The sequence below is a fragment of the Rhinolophus ferrumequinum genome, chromosome 25 (genome assembly GCF_004115265.2).
Source record: "Rhinolophus ferrumequinum isolate MPI-CBG mRhiFer1 chromosome 25, mRhiFer1_v1.p, whole genome shotgun sequence".
Lineage (NCBI taxonomy): Eukaryota > Metazoa > Chordata > Mammalia > Chiroptera > Rhinolophidae > Rhinolophus > Rhinolophus ferrumequinum.
This window is the reverse complement of record NC_046308.1, coordinates 24084834-24109021: the sequence shown is the minus strand read 5'-3', so window position 1 is coordinate 24109021 and position 24188 is coordinate 24084834. Positions and strand designations below refer to the sequence as shown.

General features: G+C 45.0%; 1 protein-coding gene across 2 annotated transcripts in view; it reads right to left on the bottom strand.

Moving 5' to 3' along the window:
- CDC45 (cell division cycle 45) overlaps positions 1–23852 on the bottom strand; it is a 32823-nt gene extending 8971 nt beyond the window's left edge. For both annotated transcript variants that reach the window (XM_033098473.1, XM_033098474.1), the window contains exons 1-13: positions 23703–23852; positions 23517–23576; positions 22633–22725; positions 20974–21111; positions 19920–20063; positions 10019–10074; positions 8783–8831; positions 7358–7419; positions 6075–6125; positions 4513–4632; positions 2741–2872; positions 2359–2457; positions 1579–1740 (exon numbers count right to left, since the gene is read on the bottom strand). In XM_033098473.1, coding sequence (XP_032954364.1) covers positions 1579–1740; positions 2359–2457; positions 2741–2872; positions 4513–4632; positions 6075–6125; positions 7358–7419; positions 8783–8831; positions 10019–10074; positions 19920–20063; positions 20974–21111; positions 22633–22725; positions 23517–23576; positions 23703–23753 — 1217 coding nt within the window. In that variant the 5' untranslated portion in view covers positions 23754–23852. The remainder of the gene's footprint in view (positions 1–1578; positions 1741–2358; positions 2458–2740; positions 2873–4512; positions 4633–6074; positions 6126–7357; positions 7420–8782; positions 8832–10018; positions 10075–19919; positions 20064–20973; positions 21112–22632; positions 22726–23516; positions 23577–23702) is intronic.
- Positions 23853–24188: the final 336 nt, after the last annotated feature.

The following is a 24188-nucleotide window of genomic DNA, read 5'->3' as shown; positions in this document are numbered from 1 at the left end:
TTGTATTTTGAATATATAAAACGATTCTTACACCGCAATAACAAAGACAACCCAATTTAAAAATGGGCAAAGGACTTAAATAGACAATTCTCAAAACGAGATATATACAAATGGTTAATAAGCACGTGAAAAGCTGCTCCGCATCATTAGCCATCAAGGAAATGCTATGATGAGATACCACTTCATACCTGCTCGGATGGGTGTAATCAAACAGACAAGAACAAGTGTTGACAAGGATGTTGAGAAATTCAAATTCCCATATACTGCTGGTGAGAATGTAAAATGGTACTTTGTAAAAGTCTGCCAGTAAAAGTCTGGCAGTTCCTCAAAAGGTTAAATATATATAGTTAACATATGACCCAGCAAGTCCATTCCTAGGCATATACTGAAGAGAAATGAAACCACGTTTATGGCAGTATTATTCATAATAGTCAAAAGGCAGAAACTACCCAAATGCCCACCAACTGTTGAATGGATTAATAAAATGTTTATCTCTGTAATAGAATATTATTTGCAATAAAAAGGAATGAAATTCTGACACATGCTATGAAATGGATGAACCTTGAAAAACATTATTCTAAGTGAAAGAAGCCAGCACCTAAAGGACCACGTATAGTCTGATTCCACTGACATGAAATGTCCAGGATAGCAAATCCATGGAGACAGAAAGTAGATTAGTGGTTGCCCACGGCTATGAGATGGGGGATTTGGGAGGTGATGGCTAAGGGCAGCAGGGTTTCTTTTGGGGGTAATGAAAATATTCTAAAATTAGATAGTGATGATGTTTGCACAACCTTGTGAATATACTAAAAGCCACTGAACTGTATGCTTTAAATGGGTGAATTACACGCTACGTGAATTATAGTTCAGTAAAGCTGTTTTTAAAAGGTGTGCTAGGAAATAGGACCAGGAAATCCCAGAAAGTGGGTCCCTATATTTTTCTTTTTTTAACACTACACAAAAGCAACAGAGTGGCAGCTCTCTGAAGTTAGAAAAGCTGTCTGAATCATGCCTCCTCCTAAAAACATCAAGGTAATTCACAAAAAAATGAACAACGAGGATCAAGGTCAAATCCTCTCAAAGTTACTATAGAATAAGAAGCAGAATAGCACCCCTATTGACCATGAAAGTACACGATAAACACATGCCCCCAAATGGTCAAAACTGTAAGGTCTTATTTCAAATCAGGCTAAAAGACATTAAAAAATAATATGACACCTCAGGTGAGATAATAAAAAACTTAGAAATAAAAGAAAAATGAAAATGAGAAATGATTAAACTAGAAGAAACATACGAATGAACACAAATAATGCCGTAAGAGGTGAAAAAAAAGGAAAGAAGAAATGAAAGGGATTCAAGAGAAAGTGACACATAGTAAAAGATGGGCAGGAAATGTGTCTCGTGCACCTCCCACCTGCCTGGCTCTGGTGCACCCTGATTTCAATTCAAACTCGAGCAGCTTTTGCAAGATGCAGTCACTCCCACCTTGAAGGTCCCCGAGACCCGCCTCCCTGGCCAATGTGAGGTTGAGGGCCAGAGGTGGCCCGACGGGCTGGTGGCCACGGTCACGGCCACTACCTGGAGAGACTGTCCAGAGCCTGGATGAAGTTATCTGTCCCTGAGCTGTCTTTCTCGGGGCTCTCCATCAGTGACATCGTGGCAAAGACAACATCACTGGCCAGGAACTTATGCTTGAAGCCAAAATGAATGCTGAAAGTCTGTATGCGCATGTCCTTCATCCTGCAACCAGAGGAGGCAATGTGACTGTCCCTCTGCGTGTATGTAGGAGTGTCCTCAAGTTGTGGGTGAGCTCTCGCTGCTAGGCCAGGCGAGCAGATGTGCTGCTGTCCCCCTCCCACCAATGTATCAGTACAGCCTTTCTGGTCAGAGAAAGGAGGGGGTCAGAAGGCCTGACATACCAGCCCTGTAACCCAGGGCACTGAGGGCCTCGTCCACAGCTGCTGAGCTGGTTGGGGGCAGAGTAGTAGTTGTCAGGCTGGGTTGTGCATGCGGGCAGCAGCACAACCATAGGATGCCAGGAGCAGCCAGACACAGGTCCTCCAGCGGTGCTGGACAACCTGGTGGGACAGAGCTTGCCTGAACCTGGCCCCAGGGGGCTCTTCCCGGGCCCGTTTCCTGTGCCCACTGAGGGACAGGCTAGGTCGACATCAAACGTCTGCACCTCAGCCCTAGGATTTAAGGATTCTAGACCTTTTGGGCACTTCACGAAGTCTTAAAACTTTAGGACAAGCTAGACAGGTCATGCTCATTTGTGCATTCTTGTTTTTTCCATGGTTTTAGGAATGTAGTTAAAGTTGAAGCCTTAACAAAGCTTAATGCAGAAAAACATGTGTTTACCCAAATTTATTTGCAGACTCTTCAATCATCTCCCGCAAATTCTCCTTTAAGGAGATGTCCATGGACTGAAATTTCTGCTTCACCTGTTTCAAGGGGAGACTGGAAAGACAGCAAGCACTAGTCAAACGAGTGATCTGGCTTCAAATCGAAATTGCTGAAACACCAATGGGAGGGAGAGTATCTCGCAAGGGGTCCCAGTGTTTGCAAGCAAGGGACAACCTAGTGTGGGCCTTCAAAGGATATTCTGGAAACTCAGAGTGAGGAACTCAATGACAGAAAGAGGCAGCAGGTCAATACTAAGACCAAATTCGTCACAACGAAAGGGGAGCTTCTACCTTGAGGGCTGCATGGTGGGGGGCTCCGGGCCTAGGGGGTCACTCACCCCATGTCTGCAAGGAACTCCTGGAGCCTCTTCTGCCCATGCACAGACCACAGCTTGAACCTGGCTGCAGTGTAGCACGTGTTGCACAGGCTGTCATGGAGGGACCAGTGCTGGTAGAGCGCCAGATGGAGGCTGGGCCTGCAGTCAAGGAGGCTGCGGCTGCACGGTGACCCGGGACCCCACCCTGTGAGTGTCCACCTGCGATTCCAGCAGATGGTAAGCTCCACTCACTGGGCCACAACTAGTTACTACATGAGTAAACTGGAGCTCTTTGATCTTTTTAATTTGATCCACATAGAAGATTGTGAGGAGGGCAGACGGGAACTAAAGTAAAGGGGCTCTGAGAGCCTGTGTACTGTGGTCCTAAAGAGAGCCCTTGTGGCCACACAGGACTCAGGCCTGATGGGACATCACCAGCCTAGGCTGCCATCCCATCGACTGCACCTGACTCTGCTCTCCCTTCCACCCATCCCCGTACCAGGATGCCCTCAGCGAAGGTCCCATGCTCATTCCTTCTTGAACACACCCCTCACTGCTCATGGGGCCAAGAGTGAGGCTGTGTGCGAGGATGTCCTTAAACCCCACTGGCCTCTCCTCTCACACCAGAGGGTCTCAGAAAGGACACCAGGCTGGCCCTGCCTGCATCCAAGTGCCACTGTTCCTACCAACAAACCCGCCCCCCCAGACTGACCTCTGGGCACGTGGCAGGCTGTCCTCATCGCTGCCCCTCCGGAGGGCTCAGCTCCAGGGCCATCGTCCTCTCTGCATACACCCCAGGCAAGCTCTGGTCCTTGGATGTCACATATCAGGACCTGGCTCCTGGTGGGCTCCTGCAGTGGCCTCTCTCCCAGGAGTCCAGCTGCCTGTGTCCAGCACCTCTTTCCAGACTTCTCGTGGACACTGTCCCTGCCATTACTCTAGCCACTGTCTACGCAGCAACCCGTCATGCCTCGTACTCGCTGCTATAGTCTGGCTCAAGCTACTGTTCTGTCTGCTTGCCTCAAATTGGCAAACCAGGGACCTTTTAAACACCAAGAATGGAAATGTCACTGCTACAGGCTCACAGGGCCACCTGCTGAGTCCTCTCTGACCTCTGAAGTCCGCACATCTCTCTAGCACCTTCCTGAGCTCACCTCAGAGCCTTTGCATGGCCACAGCCTCTGCCCAGACTACTTTCCTTGCCGTGGAGAACAGCTGAATCTCAGCCTGAGCTGCGGCCTCTCCAAAGACTTTCCGGAGCACTGTGGTCCCACGGTCCCCTGGTTACTCCGTCAGCACCCTACACTCTCCTCACAAAACGCCCCACTCTGTAATCACGTGCTGGCTCACTTGTTTCCTAACTGACTTGACAGGAGTCTGCAAATGTCACTAAACTGCCTGCACCGCAGGCAGTCCTACATGCCCTCACTTGTACGCACCTTGTGTCAGGCCTACAATGAGCTCTCAATAGATAAGCGGTGCTTCTAAAAATAGCTGTGGCGTCTAGCCAAAGCCACATAGACGAGCTGGGGCAGAACCTGCTTCCCCAGTCCCAGTGTTTTGCCCAGCCCAGGAGCACATGGGGGCCCTCTTCTAAAAGCCTCTCGTCCTGTCGGCTGCCTGTCGTGGGGATGTGGAAGCCACAGCTGCATAACCTACAGCTCTGTGGCCAGAAAGCACGCCACCCACAGGGACGTGGGCTGGGGCCCGCAGAGGTGACAAACAGTGCGCCCCTGAGCAGTGTCTGAGGGCAGGGGCGCTGCCTGCACCAAGGGCCTGAGCTGCAAGGATACTCGTACTCGAAGGAGATGCGCATGCAGTCCACAGAGAGGGCGTTCTCCTCGTCCTCATCCCGGTGGTTGTGCCGGGACACATGGCGCTGTAGGACACCGACGTCGGTCACGTACTTCATCCTGGGGAGGAAGCGCTGCTGGCCTGGGTGGGCTCCCTCCTCTCCTCACATACAGCCTGCCACGGCCTCCCCCATCCCTCAAAGCTTCCCCTTACAGGCTCAGGGGACAGGCCACCATGCAGGTTGTTCCTTCCAGGACTAAGGAACCTCCACCACTTCTGTGTGGAAACCAAGCTTGGTGGAAGCGGTGGCAGGGCTGGGCAGCTGGGGAAGGTGAGTGCACAGAGCTGAGAGAGGTGGGCTCTGACCTTCCCCACCTTCCCCTGGGCATCAACTGCCCTGTCACTACTTATTTGAGGCCTTCTGAGAGCAGGTGCTGAGAGAGGCCAAGGCCCTGACTGACAGCCATGGTCAAGTGGACAGACCCCGGAAGTGGGACAGTGATCCAGAGCAGGGGGCGTGGCCCCAGCACAGGGAGTGCTCTCAAGCCCAGTGGGAGAGGGCAGACCCCAGTACAGGTCCACTTACAGGTGGCCAACGAGCAGGATGGTGACAGTGGGGCCTCACCTGAGGGGAGGCCACAGGCCAGGGATGGTGCCCGGCACAGCACACAGCCCATGCTACCCTCAACAGGGAAGGACAGGCCCGCCTGCTGGGCCTAGGTGACAAACCCAGGAAGTGCCCCAGGTCTGCGACTCAGGATCCTCCTGCCTCCTGGGTTACACTGTAGGACTCGGCTGCACAGGGTGGGGGAGAAGGACATAGGGGGCACGGAGACCTGTGCAGACTGTACAAGGAGGCTGGGCATGGGCGGTGCCAGGTGAGAGGCTCGGGTCCCCTGGGAAAGCGTTAGTGTCTTGGGGCCAAGGTCCCTGTCAATTCCCTTGGATTCCCCACCTGACAACCCCAGAGGAGTGGGAATAAGAGAAGGCCCTGGCACTCTGCCCCTCCCTGGCATCTACATTCTGGGGTAGCCCTTCAGCTCGTCTGTGTGACTCCAATGGCAAGCACCAAAGCCTGCCCACCAAGGGGCAAAAAAGGATTCACTCCATGCCAGCCCTCCCTGCAACCCTCTGCAGGCTTCCCCTTAGCTTGGAGATCACACGCACCCCCCTGGCAGGACTCTGAGGGCTCTCACCTCTTCCTTCTGCCCGTGCCCGCTGTGCATGGCCACATCTGTGCTTAGCCCTGCCCACAGCATGGGAAGCAAATGGCACCCACAGCAGGGAGACTGTGCTCCTTCCTGTCATCACTGACCCTACCTGCTGGCTCCCTGAGGGTGGACAAAATGTCCACACAAGGCCACATGCTACTGTGCCAGAGTTCCCAATAACAAGCCGTTCCTCAGTGACAAGGACCCAGGCCCAACACCAGCCCTTCCTCAGTGGGGCTCTATGGTGGCGCTGCCACCCTTCTCCCTGCTGCAAACTCTGGCTGCAGCCGGGCCGTGCACATCGTCACAGCACAAGCGACCTTGCACAGCCCGAGGGAACATGTCCTTACTGAGTGATCTTGTCTTGCACCCACTGGTCTGTTAGTCCAACGATGGCCCACCTGGAAGGAGACAGGGCAAAGAAGCAGTGAATGGGGTGGGCAGGTGGCACTCACAGGAGCGTCCTGCCATCATGACCAGACCCAGGTGAACCCTTGGACAGGGAGTCCCCATGCTTGGGATGGAGAGGTGACAGGGGGAGACTCAGGGCTATTGGTGCAATGTGACCACTGCAGGAGCTTTCGGTACATGAAGGAGACCTAGGACAGGGACAGCAGGACCTTGCCTGCCACTCTCCACCCTCGTCCTGCCAGTGCAGGACTGAAGCAGACACCCGTGTGTAGGCACTGGGGGCCCCTGGTACCTTGCTCTACCTCTCTGTGGCCCTCACATCACACTCTTCTCTGTGATACGCCTGCAGGACAGCAGACCCTTGTCAGGTCCACAGCTCCCTGTCCTTCCAGTGTAAAATGGTGGGACGGAGAGTAACGCGTTTAGGCCCCTTAATAACCTCCCAAGTTTCCATCTCCACGCTCATCTTTTGTAAATGAGAAAACAGATCCACGGGGTCACAAAAGACCCACAGAAAAATTGAGCAGGACCCCAGGGGTACCCTCTGCTAGTCCCACGCAGTTCTTCAAGGCACCCCTCCAGGCCCACAGCCAAGAACAGCTGGGGACGCCGAGTAGAGTGACGTGGGAGAGGTCCTGAGCACGGGGGTGACGGGAACCTGAGCACCCACATCTCCCAGGGCAGCGTGCTGCTGACTGAGGGACCTCTTCAGAAAACGCCACCCAGGATATCATCTCTGACTGACGCCACCTCCTTCTGACTTTTCCACCCACGGGCCAAGAGCTCCTGCTTAAAGCAAACTCAGAGGTGGGCAGTACAATTTTTCCTGCATCTGATTCCACCATGAGCTAGGCTTACAAAGGTATCTAGCAAGGGCTGCCTCATTCAAATCTCACGCTCCTTCTGTTACCCAAATTTCCTGGGCAGCAAGGGTGAGTGGTGGAGTGGGAAGGCAGAAGCTGTACATGGGCCCCACCCTCTGACCCTTGACCTTGCCATGCTCCCTCCACACCTGGGAGTTTGTGTGCTGTCCTGAGAGCCTCACAGTTAGGAAGAAAAAAACCAAGGCCATCCCAGAAAGGGGACACACCCAGTATTCCCAGTGGGGACGATAAAGGCTCACATCATGATGTCTTCCTTCAGACCCTCTCCTCACTGTGGGAGGACAGAGCTGCTAGGACAAAGCCATGTGTGACACTGACCTTGACTGGGGACTACATACCACAGCATGTCATTCAGATCCTTGGACATCATCCATGCCAGGTCAAACATCACCATGGCTGACTGTAAGAAAGAGAAGCCTGAGGCCAGAAGCAGCTGTGTTCATGCAAGGGGCATACACTGGGGCCAGGCCACACACCCAGGCCCGACCTGAGCTGCCTGGGGCCCAGCTGAAACTCTGCAGATTGAGGGTGTGGGTGGATCCCAGGCTAAGCCGAGGGAGGAAGACAGAGGAACTCAAGTGACCTGAACTGTCTCCTCTGCTAACTAAAGTCATTACTGTGCATGCACTTCATCATGCAGCAAGGGAGGGCAGCCGATACAGCACTATACAGGGGCCTCTACACGTCTCCTTGGGTCCCTTGGTGATGCCCAAGGGAGGCACTGAAGTCAGGAGGTCAGGGACCCTGTCGTCTGCACGACCCTGCATCCACCATGCTCTTCCTGGCTGGCTGGTGGCCTCACACACATTCCCGGGAAGGTCAGATGAGGCAGGGCCGTGGTTCCAAATACTTGACCGTTGAAGAGGGAAGGCGCCTCAGGACCCCCTGTGAGGAAGGTCTTTCTAACAGGACCGTCCACGGACAGAAGCACCTAGCTCCCTGTGAGCAGAGGGTCTGAGGTTTGGTAGGAGATGATGGAGGAGGATCAGTGTTTGACCAGAAGACGCTAGAGTCTCCTTAGCTGTGAGATACTGGGCTTCCTTTCAGGGAGAAGATTTCTAAGGGAACCACCTATGTATCTGGAGGGAGCCGGGATCCACTACCCTGGCCACACCTTCTCAGAGTAAGCATCATGCACCCACTCACTGCTCAGAATCTTCCATTGGCCAGGGCCGAGCAGAGAGAGCAAAGGGGTGATCCTTCAAAGGACAAGGGGACTGTGACATAAAAGAGACACTGGAAATACGGTGTTTAGAGTTCAAGGCCCCAGGGCCAAATGTTAGACCCAAATGGCATATCTTACTGGAAACTTATTTTCTAGGGCTCCTTAAGGGCCTGAGCTCTGCTCAGCGCTACTGGAGTCAACACAGGTTTTCTATGTTGAAATTCTGTTCCGCAACACAAACGCACTGACGGGCCTTTATAAGGCTACAGTTCTATCTTCTTGCACAGAGACTAACACAGAACTGTTCTGCATTTTTGATGATGAACAAAAATAATCGCTGCTGTTCTTTGAACACATATTGGGAGTCACACATATAACTGCCTCCGAAATGAAGATTGTTCTCTTCCTTTATGGAGGAGGAGGTTAAGGCTCAGACGGGCTGTACCACCCGATCACGGTCACACAAAGGGAAGTTGTGGGGCTGCAGATTCAAACCAGGCTTTTGTGGCTCTAAAACCTACGCTCGTTCCTCCTTATGCTTCAGGACACTGATTGCTGAGTCAGAACTTTGTGGCGAATTCCATCGAGGCATACTTACGGAAGTCCCATGATATTCATACTGCTCATAGTCGAAGAGGATGTCTCTTCTGTAACGACACAAAACGTGGGTCTTCCACAAGAAGCAGTTCAGGAAGCCAAACATTTGGAAAAATGCTAAAACTTGACAGTACTCAAAGAAATGCAAATATAGTTACGGTAGTATTTGTTTACATTATGAACTTTCTCCACAGTGTATACGTACAAGGCTGGGAAGGGAGGGACATTGACACAAATTGCTTGTGGCAATGGGAAACGTACAGAGGTACAATCCCAGAACCCCTTCTGAGAAATTATCCCAAGACATCAATGCAAAGGAACAAGCAAGACCAGACTTGCTATGTGCACAGGGTTCTTCACTGCAGCCTTGTTTGTCACAGCAAAGCACTGAGTAACCTATAGTTCAAAAACAAGAGGCATGGCCAATGAAGTACTATGTGGTTATAAAACCTACTGGTAACTATCTAAAAGTTACATTAAGTGGAAAAATGCAAAATTAGGCAAGTATTATTATTATGTAAAATATATGCAAGTATGGATAACCCAGGAAGATCAATCCAAAGCCAGAATCTCTTCCCATTGGTGAAAATAGATCATATTCACTTTTCTTTCCTTACAGTTCCCAAAATGATTTTACATTGTCCTTCCACGAGGGGGCAGCCGAGTACACGCCATCCACCAGAACAGCAGGGGACAGCAGCGGGACCTTTGAGGACTGGATCCAGCAAGGAATTGCCAGCTCAGGGGCATTGCTGCATGTTCACCTCAAGTTAGAACCTTTTCAATACTTTTATTTTGGAGCACTTCAATTTTTAAATTTAAAATATGAAGAATTATAGATAGCCTAGTTTTCTTTTCATACATTTTTTTTCTATGAAAAGTTTTACACAATTGGCATCTCTCTCATTTGTAAGAATTTATATATAAAAGTATCTACATCTGGAAAACTATAAAAGTAAAGAACCAAGGGCTGTCACCCTTAACAGATGGCATATATTTGGGAAACCTGTAGGCCTGGTCCTGCCACTCATGAAACCAGGACCACTAAGAAAACGACCGGCGTTCTCCAATGCAGGGACCACATGCTCATTTGTTGAGCTACTGGCCCAGAGGTTCTAAACTAAATTGTCCTCAAACAGAAAAAAATGCATGCAGCTCCCAGGGAAAAAACAGGTGTCGGTGATGCCACTGACCCACAGGGAGAGTGGGCGCTGCTTGAAATACACACTACACTCACCTCCGGGCCTCCCACTCTCTTCGCTCCCTCCTCTTCATGGTTTGCGCCACAATCTCCTGATATGGGGACAAAGAAAACAAAAGGCTGAGCAAACAAACCAGGAATTTATCCCCTTAGCCCGATTTGGCAGAAGCCAAAGGTTCTGATTTGGCAGAAGTCAATGGGCTCATAACCCTGAAGGAAAACATGGGTCATTTCTATGCCTCGAGCAGTCTACTCCTGCAGAAGGGGAGGAACTAAGGCAGAGGATGGCTGGGGACCCCTCTGGGCCATCAGCACTGAGGACACTGTAGACGAGAGCAGATGTTTCCCCAGCTCCTGCTCAGGCTACACTCTGTCTGCCTGCCCCAGCTTTCCATCGCCCCTCCCCCCGACACACACACATGATCTGGATTAAGCCCACCGTTACCTCATACTGGCTTCCCCACCAGATTAATACGAGCTAATATGTCTTATGTTCTACCATGTGTCAGCGACTATTCTAATTTTACATGTACAATCTCATTCAATTCTCACAACAACGGCATGAATTAAGGCATGAGGTAGTGTGGCAGTTTAAAAAATCCTTGGTCCTGAGACTTCTGCCTCTGGAAAGATGTGATAAAAGCATTTATTCCTATGCGTCTACTAACTTTACCTAAAAACCCTGACATTATGTGTAAAACAAACAAAATAAGACTGAGAGGTGGAGAAGAAGGCTGACCAGATAAGGACCCAAGGACGTGAGCAATGACACAGTGATAAGAGTTCCCTGGTTTTACTTTTGGCTCATATATCCCAGACTTAGAGCTGAAGGAGCTGGCAACCTGATAATACCAACAGGTTCAGACAAAAAAATAATCTCCAACAAAAGGCAAAGGGCCAGAAAGGAGCAGCCTAGAAAGACAAAAAACTTTTAGACAATAACTTCTCTACTCCAGCCAACACCATCAAAAACACCATGGCCTAACCCAGGTGTTGGACCCCACCATGGTCCATCCCAGCAAAGGCTGAGTGGGAGCCTAGAAACCCACTCTTCCAAAACCTCCCTTCCACCTGTAATACCTCCACCTTCTTCTACATTTCCCAACACCCCCACAGGGCGGTGTCCTAGGAGGCCAAATAAAGAGCCTAAACTTTCTTTGCCCAGTAGTAACACGGAGCCACTCCCCTCAGGGGTTAACGGAGGTCAAGCAGGAAATCCAAATTTCTACTTCCACCTGGCTGTAAAAAGGTCACGCCATCCACCTCCTCCTTTGCCAGAATGGTGTCAGAAAAAGTAGATAAAACAGAAGGTCTCAACAAGACCCAGTCTCATAATGTAACTCAAAAATATCTAAGCTTCATTTGAAAAATCACTTATATGATGAACCAGGAAATCCCAAACTAAATACAAAAAAAAAATAAAAAAAATCCATAGGTGCCAACAAGATGACAGATGTTAGAATTATCTGACAGAGATTTTAGAGCAGCCATCATAAAAATGCTTCAGCAAGCAATTACAAACACACTTGGAACAAATGAAAAAATAGAAAGCCTCAGCAAGAAAGAGAAACTATAAAGAACCAAATAGAAATTTACAACTGAAAAATACAACAGCTGAAAAATAAACTCAGTGAAAGGGCTCAAGAGCAGAATGGAGGGACAGAGAAAAGAACAAGCAGTGAATCAGCAGACACAAAGATAGAAATTACACAGTCTGAGCAACAGAGAAATTAGACTGCGGATAGCAGGAAAAGAGTCTCAGGGACATGTGGGACTACAACAAAAGACCTAGCATTCATGTCATTGGTGTCGTAGAAAGAGAGGAAAAAGAGGGGGGCTGAAAATGTACTTGAAGACATAATGGCTGAAAATGAAGAAATAATGGCTGAAAATTTGGCAAAAGACATAAACCTACAGATTCAAGGAGCTGACTAAAGCCTAAATAGGATAAACCCAAAGAAATCCACACCAATACACATTGTAGTAAAACCTCTGTACATAAAGTAAAAAAAGAAAAACCCAAAACCAAAACAAACAAAAATCCAGCAGAAGAAAAATGACGCCTTCCCTCCAGGGGAAAAACAATTAGAATGGCAGATTTCTGATAGAAACCATGGAGGCCAGAGGAAGTGGCACATCATTTTTCAAGAGCTGAGTGAAAAGAACTATTAACCCTGAATCCTACATCCAGTGAAAATATCTTTCAGGAATGAAGGGAAAAATCAAGAAATTCTCAGAAAAAGGAAAACTAAGAGAATTTATCATTAGCAGATCTCCTCTAAAAAAATTAAAGGAGGTTCTGTAAATAGGAATGATAAAAAGAAATGACAAAAGAAGGTTTGAAACATCAGGAAGGAAGAAAGAACATAATAAGCAAAGATTAGGTAAATACAATAGGCATTCCTTATCCTCTTCAGTTATAAGTATGTTTGATAGTTAAAACAAAAATCATGACTGTATGACTAAATGTATGTGGAGGAAATATTTAAGACAATTCTATTATAAGCAGGGGAGAATAAGGGACACAAACAAAAGTGAAGTTTTTACATTTTACAAACAAAAGTGACTCAAACTGATAAAATGATGATACCAGTAGACTATGATGAATTGTGGACATATAATACCTGGAGCAACCATTAAAAAAACTATGTAAGCAGGTACACTCACAAACACTACAGGTAAATTGAAACAGAATCCTAAAAAAGAGAAAAGGAAAACAGAAATGAAAAACAGAACAAACAGAAAATGTCAGACTTAAGCTCTAACACAGGGGTGTCCAAACTGCGGCCGCGGGCCAACTGCTGCCTGCAATCCTTTGTTAATTGGCCCGCAGCAAATTCCAAAAATATATTTAGTTTACTTAAATGAACCAGGTGAGGCAATAACGTACTTCACCTTGAGTGAGTGGCCCAGCTGTTTGTGTATTTTACCGCATATGGCCCTAGGTAAAAAACGTTGAAAAAAGTTTGGACACCCCTGCTCTAACATATCAATAATTAAAATAAATGTAAATGGTCTAAATACAACAATTAAAAGAGACTGGCTTAAAAAACATGATTAAAAACATGACCCAACTCTATGCTGTTTAAAAAAACTCAGAATCAATGTAACAATATAGGCAGGTTGAAAGTAAAAGGATGGGAAAAGATATAGCACAGAAATATTAATCAAAGAAATCAGGGAATGTAAACTGCTGCAGCTACTATGGAAAACAGTATGGAGTTTCCTCAAAAATTTAAAATTAGAACTAGCATATGACCCAGCAATTCCACTTCTGAGTATTTATCTGAAGGACATGAAAACACTAGCTCAAAGATATGAGCACCCCCATGTTCACTGCAGCATTATTTATAATAGCTAAGACATGGAAACAACCTAAGTGTCCATTGATGGATGGATGAATGGATAAAGAAAATGTGGTATGTACTACATACAATGGAATATTATTCAGCCAACAACAGCAGAACACATATTCTTTTCAAGAGTTCACAGAACATATATCAAGATAGATCATATCCCAGCCCATAAAACAAAAATAGACAAATTTAAAAAACTGAAATCACAGAATGTATTCTCTAACCACAATGAAGTCAAATTAGAAATCAATAATCATAAGATAACAGGAAAGTCTCCCAACACTTGAAAACTAACCAGCACACTCTAAAATAATCCATGGATCAAAGAGAAGTCTCAAGGGAAATAAAAAATACATTGAAGGGAATGAAAGTGAAAATGAATATATCAAAATGTATGGGACACAGTTAAGAGAGTGCTTAGAGGGAAATTTATAGCACTAAATACACCCACTAGGAAAGAAGAAAAGTCTCAAATCAATAATCTATGCTTCCACCTCAAGAACTAGCAGAACAGCAAAATCAACCAAAGCAAGCAGAAGAAAGAAAATAATGAGAAGGGAACACAGGTATTATTAACCTGATGGCAAAACCAGACAGACAATACAAAAAAGAGAATTGCAGACCAGTACCCCTCATGAATATAAATGCAAAATCCTTAACAAAATATTAGCAAATAGAACTTAGCAATTTATAAAAAGAATTATACACCCTGACCAAGTGAGGTTTATTCCTGAGATGCAAAGCCAGTTCAATATTAAAAAAAAAAAAAAAAAAAAAAATCAGTGTAATCTACCATATTAACAGACTAAAGAAAAACCATGTTGTCTTATCAATTAATGCAGAAAAAGCATTAGAAAAAATTTAATACCCGTTCATGATAAAACTCAGGAAAAAAAGGAAAGAGGGGAACTTCTTCAACTTGGTAAAGAGCATCTACGAAAACCCCACAGCCTAACACCATACTTAATGGTGAAAGACTGGATGCTTTCCCCCATGATCAGGAACAAGGCAAAGATGTCCACTCTTACCACTCTTATTCCACATAGTGCTGGAAGTTCTGGCCAATGCAGTAAGACAAGAACAGGAAATAAAAAGCATACAGATCAGAAAAGAAGAATTAAAACTGTCATTTGCAGATGACAGAATCATCTATGTAGCAAATCCGAAGGAATCTGCAGAATAACTCCTGGCAATAACAAGTGTGTTTGGCAAGGTCACAGGATACAAGACAAATGTACATAAATCAACCATATTTCTATATATTAGCAATGAACACATGGACACCAAAATTAAAACACAGTATCATTTACAATCACTTCAAAAAATACTTCGGTATGAATCTGACAAAACAAGTATAGGACTTATATGCTGTAAAGCACACAATGCTGATGAAAAATATCTAAGAGGATCTAAATAAACGGAGAGATATACAATGTTCATGGATTATAAGACTCAATATAATAAAGATGTCCATATACCCACAATTTGTGCACAGGTTTATGCAATTCCTATCAAAATCTCAGCAAGATGTTTTGTAGACATAGAGGAGATTATGCCTGTATAGAAAGGCAAAGGACATAGACTAGCTAACACATTTCTGAAAAAGAATAAAGTGGGAGGACTCAGTCTGCTCAATTGAAGGCTTGCTATATGGCTACAATAATTAAGACTATGTGGTATTGGCACAGGGGCAGACACATAGGTCAATGAAATAAAGAATCCATAAATAGACCCACACAAACATGCTGTACTGATTTTTGACAAAGGTGCTAAAGAAATTCAATGGAGGAAGGATAGCCTTTTAAACAAATGATACTGGAGCCACTGGACATCTATAGAAAAATAAATGAACATCATCCTAAACCTCACACCTCACACAAAAACTAACTAAAAATGGATCATAGTCTCAAATTGAAAATATAAAACTATCAAACTTTTAATATAAAACCATAGGAGAAAATCTTGAGGATCTAAGGCTAGGCAGACTTTTTAGACTTGACACCAAAAGCACAATCCATAAAAGAAAAAAATGATAAATTGGACTTCATTAAAATTAAAAACATTTGTTCTATATAAGATTCCATTAACAAAATGAAAAGACAAGCTACAGAGTGGGAGAAAACATTTGCAAACCACATATCTGACAAAGGACTAGTATTTAGAATACATAAAACTTAACATTAAAAAATCAAACCAGCCAATTAGAAATTGGGCAAAATACATGAAGAGACATTTCACCCAAGAATATACAAATGATGATTAAACACATCATTAGCCATTCGAAAAATAAAAATTAAAACCACAATGAGATATTGCTGCTACCTATTGGAACAGCTGTAATAAAAAAAAGTGACATCACCAAATGCTATCAAGGATGTAGAGAAACTGGATCACTCACATTGGTGGTCAGAATATAAAATGGTACAGCCACTCTGGAAAAGTATTTAGGAGTTTTTCAACAAACTAAACATGTAACTACCTTACGACCCAGCAAACACACTCTTGGGCATTTATCCCAGAGAAATGAAGACCTGTGTTCAAAAAATAAAAACTAACAACGCTGTGCACAAATGTTTATAACAGCCCTATTCATAACAGCCAGAAACGGGAAATATCCCAGATGCCCTTCAACGGGTGAACAGCTAAACAAACTGTGGTAAGTCCATACCACGGAATTCTACTCAGTAATAAAAGGGAACCAATGATTGATACACCAAAAAAACCTCCAGGGAATTATGCTGAGTGAAAAAAAGCCAATTCCCAAAAATCACATAGTGTATTATTCAACTTATATAACATTCTTGAAATGACAAAATTATAGAAATAGAGGAGATTGGTGGTTGCCAGTGGCTAAGGAGAGGGTGTGGGGTTGGCTATAAAGGAGGCATGGCGGGGATCCTTGTGGTGATGGAAAAGTCCTGTATCTTGACATGTCAACGGCAATATCCGGTTGTGATATTGTACCACAGTTTGCAGTATGTTATCATTGTGGGAAACTGGGCAAAGTATGTAAGTGACTTCTCCATCTTCTTACATGTGAATCTACAAGGATCTCAAAATAAAAAGTTTAATTAAAAAAACAAAAAAACAAACAAACAAAAAAACACTAAGGCATGGTCCCAATGAAGGAACTTTTGGGCGTTGATAGAACTATTATGTTCTCTATTTTGGGGGTGATGTTCTCTATTATGATGTGGTGGTGGTCACACGACTTTTTATAGTTGTCAAATTTCATTGAATTGTACATCTGGTGAATTTTATTGTGTAGAAACTTTATCTCAATAAAGTTGATTAACAAAACTCCAGGACCCAAGAATTCTTTGACCCTCCCTACAGTGCACAATGGAATCCTATCCCTCTCCTCGCGGCTGTGAGACTCTGGTATCACCGGTATGAGGCAAGTCAGGAGGGCCATGCAGTAGCTGCACTGTGAGCTGGAATATTTGTGCTGGGAGCCTGAGCCATCATGTTGTGAGGAAGACACATGCAATGGAGGAGCCCCGGCAGGCACCTGTGTTGGGAGTACTGGCTTGTTGCCATCCCAACAGCCCAGATGCTGACATTAGAGCCCATGAGCTTTCCCAGGATTCCAGCCCTAGAGAAATTGGTCTCTGCCAGGCTCTGCCCAAATTCCTGACCCAGGGAATCCACGAGCATAAGAAAATGGTTCTTTTAAGCTTTAAGTTTTGGGGTCTTTTGTTAAACACCAGTAGTGACTGCAACAGACAAGTATTATTATTACCCTCATTTTACAGCGGCACAGAGAGGTTCAGTCACTTGCCTAAGATCATACAGCTAGTAATGGCAGGTCTGAATTTTGAACCCAGGTGACTAAGCCAAGACACAATATCACCTGTACATTAAGCGCAATTGTGTTCATTTGATAGAGGAATCTCATCTTTGCAGGGCCTACCATTAAAAGTCAAACAAAAAATTTTCTTGACCCCGTATCTCCTTCTCTGCTGTTTTTACAGTAAAACTCTTTTAAAAACTTATTTAGTCTGTTGTCTCCAAAACTCTTTGGGTGTGCACCCTTATTAATAAAAACATTTCTGAGAACATACCTTTAATGCATGTACGTTTATTTATAAACCACACAGATTTTAATTACATATGATGTATTTTCAAAAATTCTAAATCTTATTTAAATCAAGTCTCTACATCTAACTTACAGATTATAGAAATGCAGGGATAGAGGAGCAAGTTAAATTACTCCATGAAGAAACAAGAGATAGAAAACTGGAGTGGCCTCCAACGTTATTCAAAACAAAACAGAACAGGAAAAAAAAAAAAGAAAAGAAAAGAAAGAGAGATGGGGTAATATTCTAGGTTAAAAGACAATAAAGAGGGTGGCTGGTTTGCTCAGTGGTTAGAGCACAGTGCTCAACACCAAGGTCGCTGGTCCGATTCCCACATGGGCCAGTGAGCTATGCCCTCCACAACTAGATTAAAGATAACAACTTGATCTGGAGCTGAGCTGAACCGCCCCCACAACTAGATTGGAAAAAAAAAAAACAAGAAAAGCACAGTTCCCCAATTAAAAAAAAAAAAAAGTTAAAAAAAAGACAATAAACAGAAATAGCTAAATGAAAATGTGCCAACCTTGACTGGATGGTTTAGAAACCAAAATAGCTGCAAAATTTTGGGGACAATTAAAGAAATCTGAATATGAGCTGAATATTAGATGATTTAGGACATTGTTAATTTCTTACACATGATAATGGTGTTTGTGGGGAAGAATATCCTTATTCTTAGGAGATGCATATGGAAGAATTTATGGGGAGTCTGCAATTCATGGTGTCTACAATTTATTCTCAAATGAGCTAGCAAAAAAAAAAAGCATATAGAGAGAAAGCAAATGTTGCAACATGTGGACAATTGTTGATTCTAGATGGAAAGCATATGGATATTCATTGTAGTATCCTTTCAACCATTGTATACGTTTGAAAAAAATTTTAAAAGAAAAAGTCAGTGGGAAGTTATACCTATTACATATTGTATTATATGAAGCATTCACAAACCCAGATTCTAAATAGATGTGGTAAGCATGTAAAGAGAAGCTCTAACATGGTTGGTCTGACACCTCTTCAAGACTACTGATTTTCTCCTGTTGCCGCAGGCTGGTCCTTATCTGCCCGTGTCCCCCATGCTGCTGGCTGTGCCCCTTGAAACTATCCTCCTCTCTCAGAGCCCTTGTGTCTGTGGATGCTCTGCTCTGAATGCGTCTTTCTGGCTCCTTCCCTCATTCAGGTCTCTGGTCAAGTGTCTGGTAGCCATTTTCATAAACCAGCAAGCCATTCCCTGTCTAGCCCCTTACCTTGCTGTATTTTTCCTCATAATATGTACCTCACCCTGAAACCATCCTCTAATCATGCTCATTTACACATTCCTTACGTCTCCCCCACTGGAAGGAAGTTTCATAAAGGCAGGATTTTGTTCTCCCCCCGGTGCCCCAGAGCCGACTGGTGACTAGTCAGTGAAAAAATATTCATTAGTCATAATAAAGAATTCCAAGACTCTTATCTGCAGAATATGAATGTTTCCAGAGAAAAAGCCCACCAGATATTCCCACTCATATTTGGGGCCCTATAAAAAGCAGCTCATCAACAGATAAAAGAATGCTATAAAAAAGCATACAGAGAATTAAAAAGAGCTCTTAGAAATCAAAAATTAGAAGATAAAGACCAGAAATCTGTCAGAAAGTAGAACTAACACATAAAGAGCTGGACGAGAGAAAAGAAAATCTGAGTGGGTCTGAGAGGTCCCCATCAGAATACCTGAAACTCTACAGAAACAAGTGGGCAAAGGGGAGAAAGACAAGAAAGACGTTCCTAACTTTGCAGGACACGCCCCTGAGATGGACAGTGTCCCAAATACGGCTCAAGGGGGCTCTGCTCAGTATTGGGAGATATCAGGCCAAGGATGAAGGGATGCCCCTACGACATTCCACAGGCACATTTCAGCCTGCACACCAAGGATCAGGAGCCAAAGGGCATCAGCTTCTTCTACACTGAACACTAGAATAAAACACTGCCCTCGTGTTAGAGGAACAGCTGCCTCCCACCTGGAATTCTACATCTCACAGAAGCCACCAGCACTGGCCAGGCCCCAGAGCTCGTAAATGGGTCAGACCCAAGACTCATAAGGCAATTGTTTGCTCACAGATGTTTCCTCTGAAGTGACCATCCGGGACTGAGCTTGGCCAAGGGCTGCAGACCCACATGGCTCCTCCATGGTGACTGCACAGAAAGCAACTCTGGAGGGAAGTGGGGAAGGGAATGACTTTTATGCTAGTTATTGTTTCTCCATATTGCTTTTTATAAATGTTTGCTGTCTAGGCATAGAGCTGAGCCCTCCTAACGGGATTCTTCTAATGGGATTCTACTGTACAGATAAGGACACTGTAGTTCAGAAGTCCAGCAATCTGCCTGAGGCCACACAGCCAGGAGATAGCAGAGCCCAGGCTCATCACCCTCACCTGCTTCCTCCCCGCTACCCCTGGGCCCATCAGGCTCTGGACCGACCTCTGACCTCTGGAAGTAACAAGTTCCTTCAACCTGTGGTGAGAGGCCCAAACCCACCTCTTCTAAACGTGTGCGCTTCTCAGAAGGCTCTGACTCGTCCCTTTCATTTCCTGAATGTTCTTCATCCTCCTCTTCGTCCCTAAAGATGTCATCATAGGCAGGAATTTCAAGGTCATCATCTTGTTTAATGAGTAATTTGATCTAAAATTAAAACAGAGCAATCAAGTCTTTTCTCTCTGACAGAAAACTATCCATCAGATATTTTTCTTAAAGAATCTTATTTCCTAATTGGCTCACTCATAAGTTTTCTATACATACAAATAGCCATCTGTTTGAGAATTTCAGACTTCTCAGGCATTTAAAAGAATTTTCATATCCCTTCAATGAGGTGCTGGAGTTGCACCACACCATATGCAGAAATTAACAAAATGTGAAAACTATCTGTAGTCACTTAAGTCTGGGGAAAAAGCTCCCTCTTATACCATATACCAAGCCAACAAAATGAACACCCCCACAACTTGCCCTGAAGTGAGTAAAACTCCTGTCTCTCAAAGCAGTTCCGGGAGGGCTTATTTCTCCTGGAGAAGCCTTTTACATAATTTCGGGCCTGACTCTTTGTTAATGTGGATGGGAGATGAACTCAAAGGAAGCTTAGGTGGCTGCTCTGCGCCAGGCTCTGTGCCCGCTGCTCAGGAGTTTGAATATAAGTGTAACAGAGCCATTTTCGGCTAACAGTGGCCTCTCACACCACCATCTAGCTCGTCCTCACACCATCCATCAGATGAATTCAGATGGCTCTGAGGTCCTTGATATTCAGTGAGGCCAGGCTGGGTCTGAGCTGAGAGCAAACTGGGTGTAGGGTTCTGGTCCCTGTACCTCCCAGATCAAGCAAATCCACAAATGCAGTCTGAGCACCTCCAAGGGTTAGGTGCCATGTTTCTCATCAAATATGGACAAGATCAAGTTCTTGTGCTCAGGCTGCTCCAACTCCTGCAGAGGAGGTGGATACATGCCTTACTAAGGACACCAGGTGCAATGTCCGTGGCATAAAAGGCACAGACAGATCATTGGGAGAATTCAAGGGAGGCATGGGCCCCAAAGGCCTAGTTACCTGGGTATCATTGTATACATTCACGACATTGACTGGCCTATGGGTGTCACACACAAAAAATACGGCATCTTCATCGGGTTGAAGGATATCCAATAGGTCTATGTTAGCTCCACAGTTTATGAGGATAAAATAATGGAACTGAAAAAGGAAGAGAGATATTGTGAAGTAAGTGCATCAAGGAGGCCCCTTTACTTTCAGCACACTAGATCTGAGTCCTGCTGGTGAGATCAAACCCGACACTTGGCAAGGCCCTGAGGGTAGGGGCTCCAATATGGCCATAAATGCCCTGTGCTTAGTGCTTTAACATACTCCATATACTACTTCATTTCCATGACAACACCATGAGGTAGGCCCGGTGGCTGCCCTTACTTCACTGAGGAGCACGCAGGGGCTCAGAACGTGAGAGTCTCATGCACAGAATCAAGAAGCTGATGAGGAGCAGACCAAGACTTCAAATGAATAACTGGGCCTCTCCAGACATCAATCACACTATTGTGACGAACTGTCTCTCCACGCTAATAGCATTCCAGTTTTAAAATTTTAGCAAACCTTGGATAGCCCATTCTTAATGGACACCTAAATATTAAGTCTTTTATTACATCCCATCACTATAGAAAACCATTTCCTTATAAATACAGAACTGGCAGAGGTCCCTCCCATGATAACAGGAGCTCCAGGCAAAGGTTTACCTCTGCCAGACAGTCCTAGATATGGCCAGACTCCAGGGACCCTCTTCCATACTCCAGCCCCTCAATCTATCACATTATATCCGGTACTGACTTTATTCTACCTTCTTCATCCTCTTCTCATCAACCAACAAGAGTGGCCAGAACATCTTTCCTTTTCTTATTCATGAATAATTTTGTCTATATGTAGGCCTTTTGGGGTTTGAGATTCTTCCTCAAGTGGGCTTGTCAAAAAACTTCTCAGCAAACCTAATTCTTAAACAGGATTTTGTGAAAACAGTTTTTTCTAACTGGTTACGTTTTTAGGTTCTTATAACTTGATATATTCTTTCTTTATCTTAGTACCATCCAGGAGCACTCAATGTAAAAGAACAAAGTTACTGAAACAGAATAGAGGTGAGACCCAGAAACAAGATTACTTGGAAAAAACTTACTGAAACAATAATTCATATTTTAAATGCTTTATGATTTTTAAAATGCTTTTCTCCCTATGTGTAGTAGAATTAACACTAACTATGCAGAGAGGATAGCGTGTGTGTATAGAAATGAGATTGTATGTGGGGTCTAAATGTACCAACTCTCATGGCCGCATGTAGAGGTGGGAGGAATCCTGGCAACCACTGTTTAAAATTACAAAGGGAGAAAATATTTTCCTGGATTCCACGTTGGAAACTGGGATACGTTTTCTTGGAGAAATAACGTAAAATTGTAGTCTAATCTAAAATAATTTTAACTAAGCCATATCTAAAAATAACTGCTAAATTCCAAGCACCTTACAATGAAATGTCTGCCACACAAGTTCAAGGTTAGAGGCTGTCCATATTCACTATCTTTTTTTGTTGTTGACTTGAGGGTAAGTCCAGACATAACAGCTCATTTTTCTCTTTGGTATTGCCTAATATAGTTGGTGCTTAAATAAGAAATTGCAATTGAGTAAAAAAAGCCTAATTATTCAAAAATACATCTCACATACTTGTTCTTTATGTTCAAGAAATGCGGTTTCAAGTTCTTGCCACCCAGAAACTGGAACCAGCGTATACTGCACGTGGTCACACTGGAACAGGGCCTGGAGAGAGATTATTTTCAAAGCCTATCACATTTAGAATGTCTAATTTACTTTGAAATGCACTATAAACAAATAAGATGGGTTATCAGACAAATGACAGATAATAAACTAAGGGTAGTAAACTGTTAATGGGAGGAACTAGGTGATGGGGATATGAGTATTCACTGTACTATTATGCAAACTTTGTCGAATTTTTGAAAATGCCAAAGAAAAACATTCGGAGAAAAGCTGATCTGATTTCTGGAATTTTCTGAGAAGTAATTCCAGAAGCAAGGGTGTAACCAAAGCTCATGTAAACATCCATCACACCATATTCTAAACCGAACCAATGATCTTCTGTAATAGACTAAGGGATCCTGTATTTCCAGCATTGCTTATGGCACCACTATGCCCTGTTTTCACAGATTCCTCTATCTCAAATCCCACATTTGAGAAGCCACTACAAGTCTATCGGTCTCTCTAATGCAGCCAACTTTTTACCTAGGTTATTGCAAAAATACTAACTAGTATTCTTGACTGTGCCTCGTCCTTTTCTAACCCACCCAATACTGTACTGCCAGAAAGGCGACCTCTCAAGAGTCTTCCCCAGCTTTCAGTTGTTGTTGCTCCAGACCTTACCCAGCCTGAGCTCTCACCCAGGAAGGGGTTCCTTACCCTGCTTCTCACCTCCCGCACAGTTCCCTACCCGACCCTGTTCCCTCCGGACCTTGTACGTACCACCTCCCGCCCACGTCTACCCTGCACCCTCACCTCTCGCCAGGCCCCACCCTGCCAGAGTCCTCAGTGCTCACCTGAAGGATCTTGCAAGCGCACAGAGAGTCCACGTCCGAAGCCACGAAGAGAAGGACCCTCTGTTGGGGGAAGACAGGGCGAACTGAGCTCAGCGCCTCGAACCCGGGTCCCTCCCGCCCTCCCACGGCCGCTCCCCCTCATCCCTTCCCCGTGACAAGGCCTCGAGGTCCAAGAAACGGGGTCACCTGGTTCTGGACCACTTCGTAGAACTCTTTGCGGAAATCGGACACAAACATGACCACGGCGGCCAAACACCCAGAGCTCGCGCTGAGACACCCAGGCCCCGGCGGAGGTCAAGACTCCCGCCAAATCAGGGCTCTTCCGATTGGCCCACGAGCCAATCAATAGGTACCTAGTTCCCATCCTTTCCTCTTTTATGATTGGTTCATATTGCGGCGACAGTAGCCTTCCGCCATTTACGGCTGGAAAATTCTGGCCCGGCCCAAAAGAGCGTCATCACCAGGCAGGACGGAAACACGTTTGCACAACACAACGCTAACTCCCATTTACCCAGAAACTCCAGGCTCGGTGGACATCTTTAGTTTGGGCAGAGAAGCCTATAACCCCCCCGACTGGAACCCCAGGCAAAAGAAACCACCTCACCTTAAACTAAACTTATTTATGCATCGAACGAAAGCGTCGGTTTACGATTTCAATAGGCTCTCAGTCTA